General features: G+C 39.2%; 1 protein-coding gene across 1 annotated transcript; it reads left to right on the top strand.

Moving 5' to 3' along the window:
- The first annotated feature begins 8,002 nt into the window (after nucleotides 1-8,002).
- Nucleotides 8,003-19,867, top strand: LOC142380602 (meprin A subunit beta-like). The gene is made up of 9 exons (XM_075466514.1): nucleotides 8,003-8,008; nucleotides 11,000-11,084; nucleotides 11,402-11,519; nucleotides 11,795-11,973; nucleotides 12,155-12,373; nucleotides 18,448-18,609; nucleotides 18,751-18,981; nucleotides 19,094-19,546; nucleotides 19,665-19,867. The coding sequence occupies exons 1-9, from the start codon at nucleotides 8,003-8,005 to the stop codon at nucleotides 19,865-19,867; spliced, it is 1,656 nt and encodes a 551-aa protein (XP_075322629.1).
- The last annotated feature ends 1,025 nt before the right edge of the window (nucleotides 19,868-20,892 follow it).

The following is a 20,892-nucleotide window of genomic DNA, read 5'->3' as shown; positions in this document are numbered from 1 at the left end:
TAGATTAAAATCTGTAGCTTATTTTAGAAAATTGTTTAGTGCAAAAAAGCAATATTTGAAATAATTACATCTCTTAATTATGAGCAATCCATCTAATTCTGAGCCTGATTATTTTTTATTATAAATCTTTATCTTTTGCTTGTACATTTAACCAGTTTCTAGTATATTTTATCATGGGTCCTCGTGGTTGGTTGCATATGAAAAAATTTAAATAAAAAGTTTGAAAAGCAAAAATGGTGTGGCCTTCTTCTTTACACTCAGTTCTTGTAAATTGACACAATCTTTTAGCCTTTATTAAGAATGTGTTTTATTCAGAGCTGCTGATGTTGAATGTTAAAATGTTACACCAGTGGTAATTGTACATAAAGTACTGATTATTTCTGACAAGTGATAAGACTTGTCAGGACCGGAAGGTTAAGTCCCGTCTCGTGGAAAAAGTGAATTACTCCCACAACAAAAAACTATGTATTTGCATATATGATGACAAAATGAATTTCTATCCGGCACAAATACCAATCGTAATATATTTCCGTAGAATGTCTGGTTCATGTGTCAAAACACATTTTGTCTGTTTAGTAGAGGGGGTTCGTCTCGGCAGCCAGTAAACCAGGAAAATAATATTTTAAATAAATACATAATTACAGGGTCAGTTTTAATTCCAGCAATGAGGTTTTTCTAATCTGAACCACATTTTTTTCAGGCCCCTTGTCGTCAACAATGTGAAGTCCTAGGTGTTCACCTCACACTTTACCTGGCCTCTGCTGTCGATGCCCCAGCCATTATTAAAAAGACTCCACCCGTTCTACAGGGTAGAGGGAGTGGCTTCTCATCACAGGACTCTTTTATGGTGGTACCATTAAAATAGTTTTTGACTAGCAAGCACCGAGATGCGCTGGACGTCGTAGTCACGCGCAGCTCTGCCCACACGCACAATACCCTCCGCGTATACATACGAGCACATAATAACCCCAATGCGGAGGTGCCTCTAGCATTAAATCTGTAGGACGAGTTTGATCATATGTGTAGTGGGCCAAAGTGTCTAAGGGTGTTGGTGTAAAGGTCATCAACCCTCCTAATCAACTATACTCCAGGTAAGTGTCCAGAATAAGCAGGATGACAGAGAGATGCGTCTATCAATAAATTACTATTTTTATTAACAATGATTTCGGACACAATAGGATAAAAATAGTATCAGAGCAATTGAGACAGTCTAGCAACAATATTCCCAGTAACTCTTCAGGCCGCCAATCAGACTTCAGAATTATGCATTTAAGACCCAAAACACCACATATCCACAGAGCTACTTAAATATGGCACCAAGTACACGTCTCACACTACACACAGATAAGGGGGAAGAGGAGGAGGAGACTGAGTCATCTCCCTGAAATGAGTTTTTGGAACTTGGGATGTCTGTACACGCCTTATATTAGTGATCAGTCAGTGCCCCTGCGTTCGCGCTGCAAATTGTGGGACGCTGAGGAAATCAGAACGGTAAACAACAATTACCCTGCCGCAAAATGTGCGCATGAACGGGGATTAATTAGTATCACCAAGCGTGTGTAGTACCTGTACAACAACTGATTCGTATATTCAGTGGCGACTGAGCACAGAAGCCAGGCGTCCCCTCACACTGGCTGAGTTCCAGAGGTGGAAAGAGTACTGAAAAATTGTAATTAAGTAAAAGTATCTTTACTTTGCCTAAATTCTACTCAGAGTAAAAGTAAAATTACCCATTTCAAAATTTACTTGAGTAAAAGTACAAAATTACTTCATTTAAAATGTAATTTGAGTAAAAGTTACTTAATTACTTTCAGTTTCTTAATGCAAAAAAGGATGAGTCATGAATCAAATTCAGTACAAGCTGTTTTAATAAATTTCGAAGGGGTATTAAAGCGCACATCCCACAGGATACCACAAATCAAACTAAACAATAAAATCACAATAAAATAAAATGCTCACAGGATCCCAGATCTCAAAATAAAACAAAAAGCTCACAGGATCCCACATCTCAAAATAAAGTGCTCACAGGATCCCAGATCTCAAATATTTCCAAAATAAAGTGCTTACAGGATCCCACATCTCAAATATCTCAAAATAAAGTGCTTACAGAATCCCACATCTCAAATATCTCCAAAATAAAACAAAATGCCACAGGATCCCACATCTCATATATCTCCAAAATAAAACAAAAAGCTCACAGGATCCCACATCTCATATATCTCCAAAATAAAACAAAAAGCTCACAGGATCCTACATGTCCAAAATTGCTTCATTTAAAATGTAATTTGAGTAAAAGTTACTTAATTACTTTCAGTTTCTTAATGCAAAAAAGGATGAGTCATGAATCAAATTCAGTACAAGCTGTTTTAATAAATTTCGAAGGGGTATTAAAGCGCACATCCCACAGGATACCACAAATCAAACTAAACAATAAAATCACAATAAAATAAAATGCTCACAGGATCCCAGATCTCAAAATAAAGTGCTCACAGGATCCCAGATCTCAAATATTTCCAAAATAAAGTGCTTACAGGATCCCACATCTCAAATATCTCCAAAATAAAACAAAATGCCACAGGATCCCACATCTCATATATCTCCAAAATAAAACAAAATGCCACAGGATCCCACATCTCATATATCTCCAAAATAAAACAAAATGCCACAGGATCCCACATCTCATATATCTCCAAAATAAAACAAAAAGCTCACAGGATCCCACATCTCATATATCTCCAAAATAAAACAAAAAGCTCACAGGATCCTACATGTCAAATATCTCAAAATAAAGTGCTTACAGGATCCCAGATCTCAAATATTTCCAAAATAAAGTGCTTACAGGATCCCACATCTCAAATATCTCAAAATAAAGTGCTTACAGGATCCCACATCTCAAATATCTCCAAAATAAAACAAAATGCCACAGGATCCCACATCTCAAATATCTCCAAAATAAAACAAAAAGCTCACAGGATCCTACATGTCAAATATCTCAAAATAAAGTGCTTACAGGATCCCAGATCTCAAATATTTCCAAAATAAAGTGCTTACAGGATCCCACATCTCAAATATCTCAAAATAAAGTGCTTACAGAATCCCACATCTCAAATATCTCCAAAATAAAACAAAATGCCACAGGATCCCACATCTCAAATATCTCCAAAATAAAACAAAAAGCTCACAGGATCCTACATGTCAAATATCTCAAAATAAAGTGCTTACAGGATACCTGATCTCACATATTTCCAAAATAAAGTGCTTACAGGATCCCACATCTCATATATCTCCAAAATAAAACAAAAAGCTCACAGGATCCCACATCTCAAATATCTCAAAATAAAGTGCTTACAGGATCCCAGATCTCAAATATTTCCAAAATAAAGTGCTTACAGGATCCCACATCTCAAATATCTCAAAATAAAGTGCTTACAGGATCCCAGATCTCAAATATTTCCAAAATAAAGTGCTTACAGGATCCCACATCTCAAATATCTCAAAATAAAGTGCTTACAGGATCCCACAGCTCAAATATGTCCAAAATAAAACAAAAAGCTCACAGGATCCTACATGTCAAATATCTCAAAATAAAGTGCTTACAGGATCCCAGATCTCAAATATTTCCAAAATAAAGTGCTTACAGGATCCCACATATCAAATATCTCAAAATAAAGTGCTTACAGGATCCCACATCTCAAATATCTCCAAAATAAAACAAAAAGCTCACAGGATCCTACATGTCAAATATCTCAAAAGAAAATGCTTACAGGATCCCAGATCTCACATATTTCCAAAATAAAGTGCTTACAGGATCCCACATCTCATATATCTCCAAAATAAAACAAAATGCCACAGGATCCCACATCTCATACATCTCCAAAATAAAACAAAAAGCTCACAGGATCCCACATCTCAAATATCTCCAAAATAAAACAAAATGCTCACAGGATCCCACATCTCAAATATCTCAAAATAAAGTGCCCACAGGATCCCACAAATCTGCCCTAATCTATAACTTCAGACCGGAAAAGCTCTTGTTTAATTTCAGCAGCAGCTGATTTTCAAAGTTTTTTGATGTAAGTCTTGCTCTCTTGGCTGTGAAGAGCAACCCGGCTGAACTAAAAAGCCTCTCACAGGCAGCTGAGGCTGGAAGCCCTGTGTTTAGTTTCAGAGACAGCTTCTTTATGTTTGGGAAGGAGTTCAGCAGGTCCATGCTCTCCGAGACACAGGCAAGGTACCCCTCCAATTCCCCAGAACCCTCTGACCTGCGGGACTTCATTGTGGAGAAGTAGTCCTCTTCGTCTGACGAATTCTGCCTGAGCATACCCTGCTCCACCTCAGCCTCGGCCATCTGGTCAAGGTGATGCCTCAGATACAGTAGTCCTGTTTAATGACAGACGGCGTAGGGAAATTAAGTACTGAGCTATTTGTTCTTAGAGTACTATGGATAGCTAAATCAGATAACATATTGGAGCACTTTGGCACTATTACACTTTAATACCCCACCTCCCACTAACAAAACACACCTGCACAGTGGAGATGGTCAACTAATTTCACCAAATGACATCATTTTTAGTATTTCTATGAATGTGGCAAGTAAAATGTGTATATGCTAATAGAAAACAAATTAACAAGACTAAAATAAATATCATACCTGCTTCAATGACTACAGCTTTGTCAGTCCAGCCCGTCTTAAATTTGGGTAGAAGGATTGCTGCTGAGATGAGCTCTCGGTCCTCCATCATGACTCTGAAGCGCCTTTGAACCCCTTGCTGTAGTGCCAAGATGAGAGGGAGGCACATCTTGACCGACGCTTCATGCCTTCTCAGTTTGGACTGTAATTCAGAGATCACTGGGAGCAGCCACCCAAGGTGTGTGTTGGTCTCTGACTGAAGAATATTCAAGGCCCTTACCACTGGTCTCATCACACAGCAGAACTCATCCAGAAAGGCAATTTCTGCCTGACTCAACCTGCACAAGATAAATAAATGAAAAAACAATAATTAAGTTTTTTTCAGTAACATAGAAGGGTAATCATAAATAACAAAACAGCATTTACATCATATGGAATTTGCATTATATTATATGTTTGTGTATTTTATACTCTTGAATCATACTCTTGAGTTTATTCATCATGAATTATGACAATTGTAAAGTTATAGACTGTTTGCTAATTAAATATTTTAAAATGTAAAAACAAAAAACACTCACATTTTCAGTTTCAGTTCTTCGCAGACACGCCTGATGGCATCTTCCCCTTGTTCTTTAATGATGCGTAGGATTCTCTCCACAGCCATGTATGTTGAATTCCACCGTGTCTTGTTGGGTCGAATGAGCTGAAGACCACATTTGTCTTCTACAGCTTCTGCTGCAGTGTGCGAGCGTCCTGACTTATTCCAGAGACCTTGGCATTTGCCAAAGGCGGCACGTGAAAGCCTCTTGTAGGTGTCATTCTTCTTTTCAGCAAGGTCAGCATCTGTCGTGGCAACTAAGTTGAGTAGGTGGCATGCACATCTCTGGTGTTTGGGGAGCTGGTACTCAAGGCCATTGTCTTGCTCTAGGATTCTGAATGTGTCTTGAAACTCAACGTCATCATCTGAATCTGAACCTTCTTGGTCTGAGTCTGACCCGCCATCCTCATCCTCCGACTGGCTCTGCTCACCAAAAACAGAGAAGGCCTTCACAAAATTTGAGCCACTATCTGTGGTGGTTCTAAGCACTTTTCCTCTTATTCTGTATTGGCAGTGGATATCATCCAGGACACCTGCAAGCACATCAAAGGTGTGTGATCCTTTTAACCTCTTGCATGCCAACACGACAGATCTTCTCTCGAAAGTCTCCTCGTCGATCCAATGGCATGTGACACCTATGTAGCTTTTTTGGTGGGCAGACCAACAATCTGTGGTGGTAGCGACATGATTGGTGTTACTAAGATGTGATATCAACGTCGTCTTCATTTCAGCAGCAGCTTCAGCGATTCTGCTTTTGACTGTGGGTCTGGAGAGTATTTTATACTGAGGATTGAGTGCAGCAGCAAACTCTTTAAATGCTGGCTGTTCCACCAAAGAGAAGGGATGGTGACCTTCACAAATGAGCTTGATGAGAAACCGATCAACTGTCCCTTGAGACACACGGATGGCACCACTCACTGCAAGTTTGGCCTGGTTGTCTGGGAACTTGCTCTGCAGACTTTTGCCTCCTTGTTTCTGTGGTAACTTCCGTGAACATGCACTATAAACTGCAAGCTTTGATGGATGCTTTCTCTGTGAACACACAATACAAGAGGGTGCAGAATAGTTATGTATTCGTAGGCACACTCATATTTAGAAAATACTATTTTTAAAATACATTTTTTAAGATAGAACAATCTCATCCTTTTTAAAAAAAAAGTGCTTTACTGTCACGGTTATCTTGAACAAAATGCAGATTGTAATAGGCCTACTGTAGGATTGCTGCAGTTAGCTAAGCATTAAATTAATTTAATTATTAAATTAAATACAGCAATTCCGTCTTTTTTTAAAAAAAAAAACTACAGCAAAGCTGAGTTGTTCAGAAGGGGGTCGGTCAATTGCTGCATAAATGCAGTCTCAGGTAAAAAGATGGAACTCCTTCAAACTGAATGTGACAGGGCTACACGTTAGCTTCCTCTAGAGGGAGCTAACGTTCTGTGGGCTGATGGAAACGAGTAAAGAAGAGAATAGCTAGGTGATCGCTCGCCAAATTCTCGCCAAATAAAATTACTTGATGTGGTGTAGTCTATTATTTCCCCTCACTCCAAATATTCAAAACCATCACCCCATTTAATTTATTGTCACATTTAGCAAACATCAATACCTGCAACGCTTGCATTCCCAACCCACCCATACTTTTGATGAGCTATATCCACTCCAAACAAGCGAATTTCTAGGCAACGGCTAACAACCAAAGAGCGTACTTATACCCAACATACAAGCTGATTTATTAAGAGACCATTTGAAAACTAAAAGTTCTGCATCCTTATAATTTCAGGCTGATCACTAAAGCAAGTTTTTAAAATGTGAGGCGAGCTAGCTATTCCTTCGTCTGCTTCACTTGATCAGGGTGGAAAATAATAATATCATGAAGGCACTGTGCTTACATGGGAAGCACAAAAAAACAATAAATAAACCGTTTGGGATGTAAGAGAGAAAAACACATGCGCTAACTTACCACCACATGCTTTCGTAGGTTTGATGTCGATGTTCTGAAAGCCGAAAGCTCCGTTTTGGCTGGCAGGCACATCTTGCACTGCATAATCACAGTGAGTGTTGCCTTTCATGCGCTTGAAAACGAAAAAATTCTCTAAATATGGCCACGGGTTTTTCTGGCTTTCGTCTCCTCCAGAATGTGTAACCTCATTGTCTTCTTCGGACCTTTCCTCCTCCAAAGTCTCCACGACGTCTACGTTAGCAACAGCCATCTTCCAAAGCGCAACTAGATCCACCACACCAGATGAAAAAGGGCGCGCGCAAGGCAAGGCCACGCAATTGACTTTCAGTTCCGGCCGGGACAGCTGTTTAAATTTCCGCCCGCATTTAATTTTTCACCATCAATATTTGTTTTACTCAGTAACGTGAGGGGTTTCAAATGTAGCGAAGTAAAAGTACTTGGGTCAAAATGTACTCGAGTAAAAGTAAAAATTACACATTTCAAAAACTACTCAGAAAATTACAAATTACTCATAAAAACTACTCAATTACAGTAACGTGAGTAAATGTAATTCGTTACTTTCCACCCCTGCTGAGTTCCCAATGACCCGGCAGAGGAAGAGAAAGGACGGATCCTGCCTGCTACCGGCCTACCTAAATAGCCCCTGTTACATATGCAAGGCGTGGAATCGGGCGAAATGGGCACGAAAACGCACTTTCCTTCCAAAATGGCCACCTTCCTGTGGATGTGAGACCATGGCAGCATGAGACTTTTTTGTGTGTCTGGGCATCATGAATGAGTGTACCGAATTTTGTCGCCCCACGTGAAACTAAGCCCAATGGAGGTACCACTTTTAAGCATCGTAGGGGGCGCTACAGAGTCAATAATCGACTCCCAAAAATATAAAGTTTAGATTCTTTCATGTCGTCGACTGGCAGGTGGTGCTTGCAAAATTTCAAGAGTTTTCGAACACCTTTTACATAGAATAAGACGGAAGACGGACGGAAGACGGACGGAAGACGGACGGAATAATAAGAAATAGTACAGATACAATAGGGTCCTTGCAGTTTCACTGCTCGGTCCCTTATAATGAAGCTGGGAACTTGTTCTTTGCTCCACCCATTCCCGAGACATGTGAGCCTTGTCCAGTGAAGGCAAAAGATCCTTCCCTGGATAAAATATACCCAAAAATATGTTACCCTCAATCACTGACGTCAGATGAAAATGAACCGAACACATGGGAGCAGGGAAACACACTTACCTTTGATGACGTCAGTGAGCAGCCTGAAGCTACCCAAGGACCCATGCAACTCAGACAGTAGCAACAAATTCATAAGGGTAAAAAAAGGGTAAAAAATAATGACTATCATGTTTTTTTACCAAGACACACATACACGCACACAAAAAAAGCAAAACTAAAAATCTAACATCGTGTCTGGTCTACAGCTCATCTTCCAAGTATGGAAGCTTTCTGACAGGCTTAAGGGGCCTTTCTGAGTTTATCGTCTCCACTTCATCCTGAAGGCTGAAAGACACCAGCTGCTGTCCGCTCACATTGTCACATAACAACTCCACCTATTTGCAGAATGTGCACAGGTATTTACCGTGTCCCCCTCATCAGTCCCTTCCAGTTTCTTACCAGTGTTCCTCATACCAGCCCGTATGAGCGGTAGCGCAAAACCGTCTGCTTTTCTCTGCATTAAACGGCCATAATATGCAGATACACACAACTGCATTATAATGTAATTATAGCAAAGGTGTGTCTCCTCTAAAGTTCAACATTTGTTTTGCGTAATTATTACAACTGTGGCCAAAAGAAGAGCATTTTGTAGCGAAGTCAGACATGGCAATTACGTACAGACGTGCCTCTATGTGCTTGCTTTGTTTGATGACTTTGTGTAGCCATGTTCTTGGAAATTAGACTATTATGAATATGATTCATTGGTGGGGTTTCAATAAAGATCCTCGTGACTCTGCATTGTTTTTTATCTGATCTGGGCCCTTTAGTATTTGCTTCTCGGGTTTGGATGTGTTTTGCAGTTTTCAATCAGTTTTCACCTGTGAAAAACTGATAGAAGGCATACTATAGTTACTGAGAGGTGATTTCTGCCTAAATATGACTTGATCTCATTCTGGAGCTTCATGATATAAAGATATGAGCGCACAGGACAGCTTTTAACTCTTTTAAAGGACCATTACAAAATAAATTGGGCTTTTTCACTCACCAAAAATGAGTTTGATGACGAGCTGATCGCTTGAATCAGGTGTGGTGGAGGAGGGAAACATCGAAAACATGCATCGTCTCACTCTTGCCTGCATTCAAAACTAGAGAGCCCTGGAAGGAATTACTTTACCTGCTGTACCTGTCCCTATTGTGGTGGAGCTGAGAGGGCTTCTGATTAAAGACTGTTGCTGACCAGTATGCTGTGTAGAGTTTTGTAGTGTTAAAGCTACATAAACCATTTTTACTCCATCTGGCCTTTCAAGTTTTCAAGGTGAAACTCCTCCAATGAGATTTTTATCTTAAAACCCTAACATTGTTCATATTGTTTGCTGAAATGTTTTGTTATAAATCGGCTTTATTCTTAGACTTTATGTATTTATATTCTGTAGTTCACTAAATAATCTATGTTCCTAGTTTGTACGTGTACACTCTGCTCATACAAACGCATTGTATGTCCAACACTTTAAGATAACGTAGCGGGATAAAATAACTGGGTCAGATAAAGCGTCTCTATTAGGACAGATAGGTCTGGTACAGTAGATGCACGCCTGAAACAACACTCACATACACACATCGCTTATCACATCCAAAGAACATGACGAAGACGGTGGATGGCCTGCTCACATCAAATGTTCAATGATGCATTGTCAAGTGTAGGTACAACCTCTGTGAGATAAAGGTGAACATAAATATGAAATGTTTCCGGATATCGGGACTTGGTCGGACGGATTTCATGCGAGGACTCTGTCTCTCCATGTCGAGCGCTGATACTTAACTTGTGACCTCCAATAAATACTTTGTTTGACTAGACTGCTCCAACTTGTTCTTGGGCTTCCAATAAAAGAACCAGGCTAACAGATTGAAAAACCTGTTTTGTTAGACCAAAGCACACCATGATGATGAAATGCTTCTTTTTTTTCATGGTGAGCCGGGCAGTTTTATCTGCAGTCCTCAAGAATCAAGTAAGTTTATCAGTTTTACTGTCATTACTTACCATTTTTCAAGCATGAGGGGGGGTACTATACAATGTTAATCTGATTAAATTTACAACTTCACACTATCAGAAAAGTTTGAAATGCTACTGAATCTTGATCACAAAGAGCTCAATCATTTCTTTCTAACATCATTTTATTTATTGATGTGAGGTATTTTCCTTTTTAAATCCTACCATATTTTTCCAGAATGGACTAAAGATTGTGGGTAAGTAGAATTGCTTATCATTCTACCATTTTATTGATGTACTTTCACCTGATTTTCGATGAATCAGTTGTACATTATAAAGGAGCTTCTCATCTTTTTCCATAGACATTGGTGAAGCATTGGACATTGCAGAAGCAAACACGGGTGATGTTAAACTTGTTAATTTCATTAAATAGAAGTGGTGAGATTGTTCAGCAAATTTTGAATAAGTCAATGCCCCTTTAATTAGGTATTGACTTCACTAATAAAAACACTCTAATATTCTATTTCTTCATCACAGATTTCTTAAATGACGACACTTTGATGGTGAGTTTAGTATGTTTGGTATATTATTATAAAGTTATAATGAATATACATTATTATGATGAACATGTCTTAAAATATTTTCTGTGACATCCATTACTGTCTTAGCCTGTAAACACACAAAGGAGTGGCTCTACCGTGAAGGTCCCACTGTGGACACTCCCAGTCCCATATGAGTTTGACGAAGACCTTGGTGAATATTATGTTTTGAATGATCCCTTAGAATATGTATATTTGTTGGCAGAACACCTCTGAGAGGTTATTTATTGAAGTTGAATTGCTTCATGATGACAGTGATTATTACATGATTTTACACCCTGTGAAAGTTCAGTAAGTTCAGTTAGCGTAACGAAAGCTTGTTTTCTTACATTGATAAATTGTGTAAAGCCACATATAAATCTCATCCTCTAGGATTTAATGAAAGCTTTGACTATTTGTTCATCTATTTTTCTAAATTGGGTAACATTTCTCTCTCTGTCTCTGTGAACCATTCCTCATTAAATCTGAAAGAGTTGAATGCTAGAGGGATCATCCTGAAAGCCTTTGACAGTTTCAGGCTGAAGTCATGCATAGACTTCACACCACGAGTCTCAGAGGACTATTACATTTCTGTACAAAAGTTAAACGGGTATGTTTTTTGGTTTGTTTGTTTTTAGGTTTCCAGATTTAATTGTTTTGTTTGTTAAAGACAACCCTCTGCCATTTTGGCAAAGTATTGAAGAAAAAAGTGAAACACGTTTCAAATGTTTTCTGTTCGGCTTTGAAAAGACATAATGATGATTTTAAAGCATTTTTTTGCATTTGATGGTTCTGCACCTGCTCTGATGAATTAAGCTTTTGTTTGACTTGATTGCGTAATGTTATGAAAATGACCAATAATATTTTTTTCCCTTTTCCATTTAGTTGTTCTTCTGTTATTGGAAAAGTAGTACCCAATGGACAGGTCATCTCCATCGGGAGAGGCTGTGAATTTATTCACATTGTTGAACATGAGATTCTTCATGCACTTGGCTTCCACCATGAACAGTCCAGATATGACAGAGACGAATTTGTCACAATTGTGTTGGACAATGTCTTAGAAGGTTTCACACTGTCATTATAACATTTTCTTTTTCGTGTGTCAAGATTTACACTATCTACACAAATCAACAAGTTAATAAATACATTTTAAAAAGTTTTTACAAATCAACAATAAATTAATCATTTTGTTATAAATTGTCACTTTTCTGTAATTGATGCGTAGCTTTTACGTGTGTCATCTAGGAACAGAGCGTAATTTCAGAAAGGTCGGCAGTGATGAACGCACCACCCACGGAGTCCCATACGACTACTGGTCAGTGATGCATTACATCAAAAATGCATTCACGAATGGAAATGGCCCAACAATTATCACCAAAGATCCAAAATTCCAGGACGTGATTGGTCAAAAACTGGGAATTAGTAATAGGGATGTTCAGGAACTGAATCTTCTCTACAATTGCAGTAAGTGCCAACAAGATTATTTATTTAATATTTTAGGTTTAATTCAGTAATAGCAATGTGCTATTATTCTGAGAAAAGTAGTTATCCTAAAAAAGGTATAAACTTTAGAGATAGGCCTACTTGTTCCTACACTTTACGTTGTGCGAGGGAGCGCCAGCGGATTAAAGTCGGAGCCGGGACTACCGGGACTATCAATCTTTCCGGATCACACTGCTAAGGTTGCCCGGGTTCGTGCAGCCTTCAATGAGGTAAAGCGGCTACTTCGTGGTATCGAAGGGATCAGATATGGACTTTTCTACCCAGCGCAGCTGCGCATTACTTACAATAGAGTTGTAAAAAAGTTTACGGCAGCTGAGGATGCAAAGCAATATGTTCAGACTTTGATTTCTGAGTGAACCCTGTGCTCGGGTGAATATAGCGTTCTTAATATTCATTCAGACTTGATGTCTACATCATGTAGATATTAAAGATATGTTTACATGCCGCTCAGTTTAGAAATTGGTAATGCTCCTGAGCATCTATATTGATATTTATCGTTGTGTAGTTTTTTTTCTCCATTATATAGGGACTTTGCGGTTCTCAATCTTGTTGCAATATAATAAAAATAATCTTAAAGTGGCATAATAATGCACATATTATTATTTTGATTTGGAGGTTGGGGGGGGTTATTAGCCGGTTTTTGTTAAATACACTGCTGTATCTGTTCGCTCTGCTTTCTCTCCGAGTTCACGTTTTATTTAGTGTATAGCTCTGGTGTCTCCATTGTTTTGTTTGTATGGAGACTTTGGGTGTTGTTTCGTTATGGGTTTACTTTTGGGTTTGGGTTGGGGGGAGGTCCATCTCAGCTCTTTATGGTTGTTCTTATTTTCATTTTCTTAAATGGTTAATACCACTGTAGACCCCACTGTGAAAGGACCAGGCACCTCTCTTCGTTTCATTAGCTGGAATATCAGGGGCATGGGCCACCCTGTTAAAAGATCAAAAGTTTTTTCCCACCTCAAGCGGTTAAAACCCTCGGTGGTTTTTTACAAGAGACTCATCTTCGCATCAAGGATCATGATAGGTTACGTTGCTCTTGGATGAATCAAGTTTTCCATTCAGGTTTTAATTCTAAATGAAGAGGGGTAGCCATTTTGATTAATAAAACAGTACAATTCACGCCCACTGATGTCATAGCTGATAAATATGGCAGATATGTAATAGTTGCTGGAATATTAATGCAGAAAAAGGTTCTTCTAGTGAATATATACGCTCCTAACTTTGATGATGCTGAGTTTGCAAATAGGTTATTGAGTAGCCTCCCATTCTTGGATTCTCATTTGCTAATTTTAGGGGGTGACTTAAATTGTGTCATAGATCCAGAGTTAGACCGATCGAATTCCCGGAATTCAACTAAATCTTTAATGGCCCAAGCATTCTCTGACGTCATGAGGCAGAGTGGTCTTATTGATCCATGGAGATCCCGAAACCCAACCAGTAAAAAAAATTCTTTCTTTTCTGAAGTGCATCACTCTTATTCCAGAATTGATTATTTTTTTATCGACCAGGCTCTCAATCCATGTGTAGTTCTCTCTGATTATTTGACTATAATGATATCAGATGCTTCGTTGTTGTTAGATATTCAGTTAACTTCCTACAAACGTAGCCGACCTTTGTGGCAGTTTAATTCTCTCTTATTGGCAGATGAGGAATTTTGTGACTTTATTTCTAATGCCATTGATGAGTTTCTGGTGTTTAATAAGAATGACTCCACTTCTCATTCGTTGTTATGGGAGACACTCAAGGCCTGTCTCAGAGGACAAATAATTTACTATACATCTCGTTCTAATAAAATAACTCAAGGCTTACTGAATTGGCAACAACCTTTGCTAAGCTTGATCAAAAATATGCCATAAGTCCCTCACCAGAATCATTTAAAGAGCGTATGGGTATTCAATCAGAGATTGATTTAAGTTCTACCAAAGAAGCTGAACGCTTACTTTTACATAGTAAAGTGATAATTCAATAAAAGTGCTGCAGTCTAACAAAGCTCCTGGCCCTGATGGGTTTCCCATCAAATTCTATAAAAAGTTTATAGTAAAATTGGCACCACTATTATTGGCCATGTTTAACTAATCTTTAGCTTTACCTCCAAAATTGACATAGGCTACTATAGTTTTACTTCACAAAAAGGACAAGGACCCGACTTCATGTGGTTCTTACAGACCGCTGTCCTTGTTAAATGCAGATGCAAAGGTGCTAGCCAAGTTGGTTGCTATTCGTTTGGAGAAAGCCCTCCCCTTGGTTATATCTGAGGAGCAAAATGGCTTTGTCAAGGGACGTCAGTTATTCTTTAATACGCGCAACCTCTTCAATATAATCTATTCAAAGCATTCTTCTGATATACCCAAAATGGTTATTTCCCTTGACGCTGAAAAAGCGTTTGATAGGGTTGAGTGGGATTACCTGTTTGCGGTTTTGAAGAAGTTTGGTTTCGGTGATACATTCGTTTCCTGGATTCGTCTCCTCTATGCATCTCCCAAAGCCAGTGTCCATACTAATGATATATACTCAGATTATTTCTCTCTTGGGCGGGGAACACGTCAAGGCTGCCCGTTGTCGCCTTTGCTTTTCACCATTGCAATTGAGCCTTTGTCTATTGCCTTGCACGTTTCCCCCTCATTTACAGGGATTTCTCGAAATGGGACAGAGCATAAATTGTGTTTATATGCGGACGACCTGTTGTTATATGTATCTAAGCCCGCTACTTCTGTCCCCACTGCCTTGCATATCTTAAACAACTTCAGCTCCTTTTCAGGCTACAAATTGAATTTGGAAAAGCGTGAATGCTTTCCTATAAACATTACTGTTGTGGTCTTCAACATTCAGACTTTCCATTCAAACTCAGTCTCACAGGATTTAAATACCTAGGTATAAATGTGACACGTTCTTTATCTGGCCTTGCTTCTGCTAACTTTTTGCCTCTTGTTACAAAAACTACATCTGATTTCCAGAGTTTCCGTAAACTTCCTCTTTCTCTCCCTTTTAGGTCGGATCAATGTTGTCAAAATTAACATCTTACATAAATTCCTTTTTTTATTTCAGTCTATTCCTCTTTATATGTCAAAAGTATTTTTTGATTCCTTGGATAGGTTGATCAGTGGTTTTATTTGGAAAGAGAAACCTCCTCGGGTCCACAAAACATTATTGCAAAGATGTAGACTCAGTGGTGGACTTGCTTTGCCTGATTTTCAAGCCTATTATTGGGCTGCTCACATACAAAAAATTAGTTATTGGTTTAAATCGTTCACTCCACCTTTTTCCTCACTACCTGTAAGACCCTCTTTATATACCAAGAATCAAGTTCTTCTTAACACACTGAAAATCTGGTTTCAATTTAGAAGGCGCTTTGAGTTTTTTGATGCCTCATCTTCAAGCCGCTTGACATTTGTTTCATTTGTTTCTTCCGTCTCTTTCTGACCCCACATTTTCAGTTTGGTATGATAGGGGTTTAAAACAAATAAAAAACCTATATACATCAGGAGTATTTAATAGCTTTGCAAATGTATCTTCCAAATACAGTCTACCTAGTACGGATTTGTTTCGTTACTTACAAATTCGGAATTTTGCCTCTAAATGTTTTCCAAATTTTCCTTCTGTACCCCCTGAACAGCCCTGGGAAAAGATGATTGCACGTAATCCACCTGAGAAAGGTATGATTTCAAAGATTTAAAGTCTTATTTTAGATCTAAGGGTCGATTCTAATGTTAAAATTAGAGATGCATGGGACAATGAGTTGGGAATTCAGCTGACCGAAGATCTTTGGGATGACGCTATGGACAGAATTCGATCTTCCTCGTCTTGTGCTCGTCTTAGTTTGATTCAATTCAAAGTTGTACATAGGATTCATTTCTCTAAATCTAGACTCTCTCAGATTTATCCCGATGTTTTGGATATATGTGATAAATGCAAAGGCTCCCCTTGTAATTTTGGCCACATGTTCTTTCTTTGTCCCAAATTATATAATTTTTGGTCTGAATACTTTTCAATTACATCTTCTGTTCTGAAAGTAAATTTGCAACCTTGTCCTCTTGTTGCTATATTTGGTATCCTCAGCCCTAGCCTGGGCAAAAGCCGACTGTTGACTCTGTCAAACAATCTGGGAAAACCCAAGAGGAATCCGTTTCCATGGAGGGCGGGACCTTACCCAGCAACTTAAATTCATTGGAGTAACGGAGTTCCCTTAACCAATCATAATGTTTAGAAATGACGTTGGTTATGCGCCGAGGTTCATGCTTACTCTCGCGAGGCTCTAGCTCGCGAATCATGCTTCCCACATCCGCTTTCATTATACCGGTACCATTTGATAAATCAAACTTTTCCCAAAGCCAGTTGGAAGGAGAGCTTTGACATCCTTGCCACTAACAATATTGAATAGGCATTCCTCTTGCTCTCGTTTTAATTGTGTAATGCTCTCCAGAGTTGAGACAACTTCATGGATAGCTTCTAGCGTTCTTCCGTCGCCATGTTTATTTCCGCTGCGGTTGAACTACAATTATATGGACTACAATGGACTCCGCACGTGAGTTCTGCGTCACCACTCGCAACTGTTTGCTGATTGGCAAAACACTGAGCGAACCGAGGTAGGGGGATTTGGCCAGACTATGTGCGGAGCCAAAATCTTTGGGCGGAAGTACGTAGGATGGCGTCGCCAGGCTACCTCAGCCCTACTTTGGTGCTAAGTTTTGATCAAAGGGAAATTGTTGCTTTTACATTTTTATTGGCTAGGCGTATTTTACTGTTATGCTGGAAGTCTGATAAATTTCCCTCGATATCCCTCTGGGTTAAAGACATGTTGTTCTTTTTGAAGCTTGAGAAAATGAAGTACACCCTCCGAGGGTCTACACAGAAGTTTTACCAAAAATGGCAATGTTTTCTTTCCTATTTTGCAAACTTGGAGGTTCTGCCCAACTGAAGTGGCCTGCCGCTGTGTCTGGATTTGAGTATCAATATGGGTAGCCATATCTGAAGAATTATATATTTATGTATTTTCTTTTTCATCAGGTCGACTTTGAGCTGGGACGGGAGGGGGGGTGTGGGGGGGCTTGACTTTAGAGCTATGCCTCTTCCTGACAGTCACCCAGCCACGTTGTAATCCTGGCTGCTCAGGTTCTGCTAGGGGGAGGCTAATTGAGCTAGCTACGCTAGGTGGCTCCACACTGGCTAAAGGGACCTGGCTCACTATCGGTTGATTTTCAACAGTGCAGAGCCGAGCTTCCAATTCAGATAACCTCGCCTCCAAAACTACAAAAAGACTACATTTGTTACATGTACCATTATCGCTAAAGGAGGCAGAGGAGTAACTAAACATCTGACACACGAGCAGGTGAAAGCAGGAGATGAAGGGACAGAACCGGTAGCCATGCTACGCTAGAGAACCAGACACACCGTTAAAAAGTGAGAATAAAGATTAAAGATCTGTAGGAGTGTGTTAGAACAGAACGGTAAGCTATAGAGTTTAACTGTGCAAAAATGTGTAAGTTATAGATAGAAAAAGTAATTATCAGTAGTCCAAGCGGAGCAAGAAACTCCACCGTGCACAAGCAAGGTAACAGGAAGTGATGCAATACATCTTACCGCAAAGCAAAGCGTCACATACTTATGTATGAGGGCCTAAAAATATCATGGACAAAACTTTCCGAGTGGAAATATTTTCCATCCAGCTGTTTGTCATCTCACAGTTGAATTACTCATGCATGTACACACACCTCAGCGTCTCAGTGACTATATGTTAGACAGACCATAGTTGCAGAGCTAAGTTACCTAATAGCTGAGATATTTCGGTTACCAGCATACCAATTGTTTGACTGTCAGATTGGTTGAATAGGATAACTTTTTTGAGGAGTGAGGGAAAAATTAAAACCAGCCAAACAGACATGAATGTACTCCTGATTAACTGGATGCTGCATTTCATAGAGTTGTGTGATGGAGGTTTTTAAGGTTTGCCTTTGTACCTTTTTGCAATGACAACATGGTCAGGAGTGTAAACAATACTATGCGATTTAAAATCTTGTTTTCTGGATTTATCTTCACAGACTCAACCATTGCCTTTATGACGTACTGTGGCTTTTCTAATGGAATAATGTGCCAAATGAGCCGCTGTTCACAGAGGGGAAATACCTGGGAAGTGGTACAACAAGTGTCTGGGGGTCCGAGCTCTGACCACACCTACCTACCCAGTGGAAATAGTGATCATGGTAGGGTATCAGATTTTTTTAAATGAAGAATTAAAAATGTTATTATTAAATAATGCTTCGTCAAATCATTGTTCCATGTAAACTGCTATCTAATAAAACCAGGAATAGACCATGACATAGTTTCGGACCTCATCATTCTAGGTCAAGAAACCGGTTACTTCATGCACGTTAGCACAGCATTAGGTCAGGAAGGAGACTCAGCCCGACTGGAGACGCAGATGATGAATCCCAAAAGAGGGTGTAATGTCCAGTGCCTCCAGTTCTACTATTACAACAGTGGGAATGAGTCAGATGTACTGAACATCTGGATCAGAGAGTTTCAAGATGATCAAGACTCCAGTGGAACCCTCCGCCTCATGGGACAGATCACTGGTAATGTCAGAGTACTCAAGACAGCTGAACTGTGAATGTTTGTGACGATGTAATAATCAGTGGCAAGTAATATTCAAATAGTGAAACAGTCCTTCAAAAATCCTCCCTCTAGGTGCACTAACATCTCACTGGAAGCTCCAGCATGTTTCTCTGAATGCCATCAAGCAGTTCCAGGTGGTGTTTGAGGTTCGGAAAGGAGCAGGAAGCTCTACAGGGGGCTTCTCAATTGATGACATCAATCTTTCTGAGACCGAGTGTCCACATCTGACCCTGCAGATAGATGACTTTGAGAAACTTCTGAACACGAGTGCTGATGGAACCAGAATATACAGCCCACGGCAGTATTCCAATGAGGGCTATGCATTCCGGATAGCGACTATACTCCGTCAGACGTCTTTTGGAGTGTTTGTTCAAATTCTTTCAGGTGACAATGATGACCAGCTTGAGTTTCCCTGTCTTCAAAGACAAATGACTTTCCAAATGCTAGATCAGAACCCGAACATTCAACTGCAGATGTCAAAGCAAAGAAGTTTCACCACTGATGAAACTCTGCTCACCTCCAGTGGTAAGTTTACAAGAACAAATAAAAATGCCAAAAAAGTCAAAGAAAACTCTTTTAAGAAAATGCAATAATAGTTCAAATTGTCATTAACCTCTATTGCCTAAATGTTTTATATAAACAGGCAACTCTTATTGGGACAATCCTCGTGAGACTGGAAGTGAACTATTTCTAGATGAGAATAATCAGATAGTCTATGGTGGACCTCTGATGGGTAATAGTCAATTTCTGGACATGAACACAGTGAAATCCAGAGATTTCCTAAAAGGAGGAAGTGCCATTTTCACCTTCAACTTTCAAGGCAGGTTGAATGTTTTTCACAGCTAAAATTATGCACCCAGATTTCAAATTTCTTGACATACTTTTCACATTAGAAATGGACCCTGCCAGTTTTGATCAATGTTAAATGAGACATAGATTACAGTGGGTGCTCAGACGGCTGGTTGTGTGGTGATAAAGGATGTGAGCATGATCACGTTAGATTTGACGCCGTCATTATATATCCAATCAAAGATAATGTGGAAAATAAAATTTTAACCGAGGTGGAGTACCCGGGGTTAATACCCCAGGTATAAATCAATATTTATGGGGCATAAACCCAAAAGCCTTTACTTGGCAGTCACTGCAGTCTGACCTTACAGTAATGCAGTAGGAAAGAAGAAGTAACTAAACTTCATTGGTTACTACATTGTACAACACAACACCTCTGGGACTCTAGATTGTCATTTTGTGTCTTTCACAGTAGAGGCATAATGGGAGGGTATGGGACATAGAATGGTGATTGCTTAAAACATCCTTGAAACATTTAAATCACTCAACAACAAATTAAAATTTACTCTGTTTTGTGTTTCTAAAATTCTTGCATTGTTAACAGATCTCACTCCAGTAGTTAATGGAAGTACTCTACCATGTCCTAAAGGGAGACCATTGAATGTTATACAGCCTCCCACAAATCTGAATGAAAGCCCATGCTCAACACGGTAGGACAAAATAAAAATCAATATAGTATTCGTAGTATAATAACAGTTCTGCTTCGAACAAAGCTTGAAAAGATGTTGCAATCTGCTCTGAAATTGGATTTCAAATTTCAGTATTTTTGTCAAATAATATTGTGACTTTTACAGGATCTCAACCACCACCGTTAAACCTCCAACAACAACAGATGACAGGTATGTCCCTCTTTTGCTCATGTATTTTACACTTGCTAAAGTAGTTATACTAATCCAAAGGAATTTACAAATTTGAATTCAATAGAGTACATCAGTATGCTGCAAAAAATCATTTACTTAGCCGCGTACAGCGGACACACCCATATACACACGGTTAAATGCATTACAGAATCACTGGTGTGA

This window comes from Odontesthes bonariensis, chromosome 5 (genome assembly GCF_027942865.1).
Source record: "Odontesthes bonariensis isolate fOdoBon6 chromosome 5, fOdoBon6.hap1, whole genome shotgun sequence".
NCBI lineage: Eukaryota > Metazoa > Chordata > Actinopteri > Atheriniformes > Atherinopsidae > Odontesthes > Odontesthes bonariensis.
The sequence above is the reverse complement of the archived record's forward strand: the minus strand, read 5'-3'. Positions and strand labels throughout refer to the sequence as shown.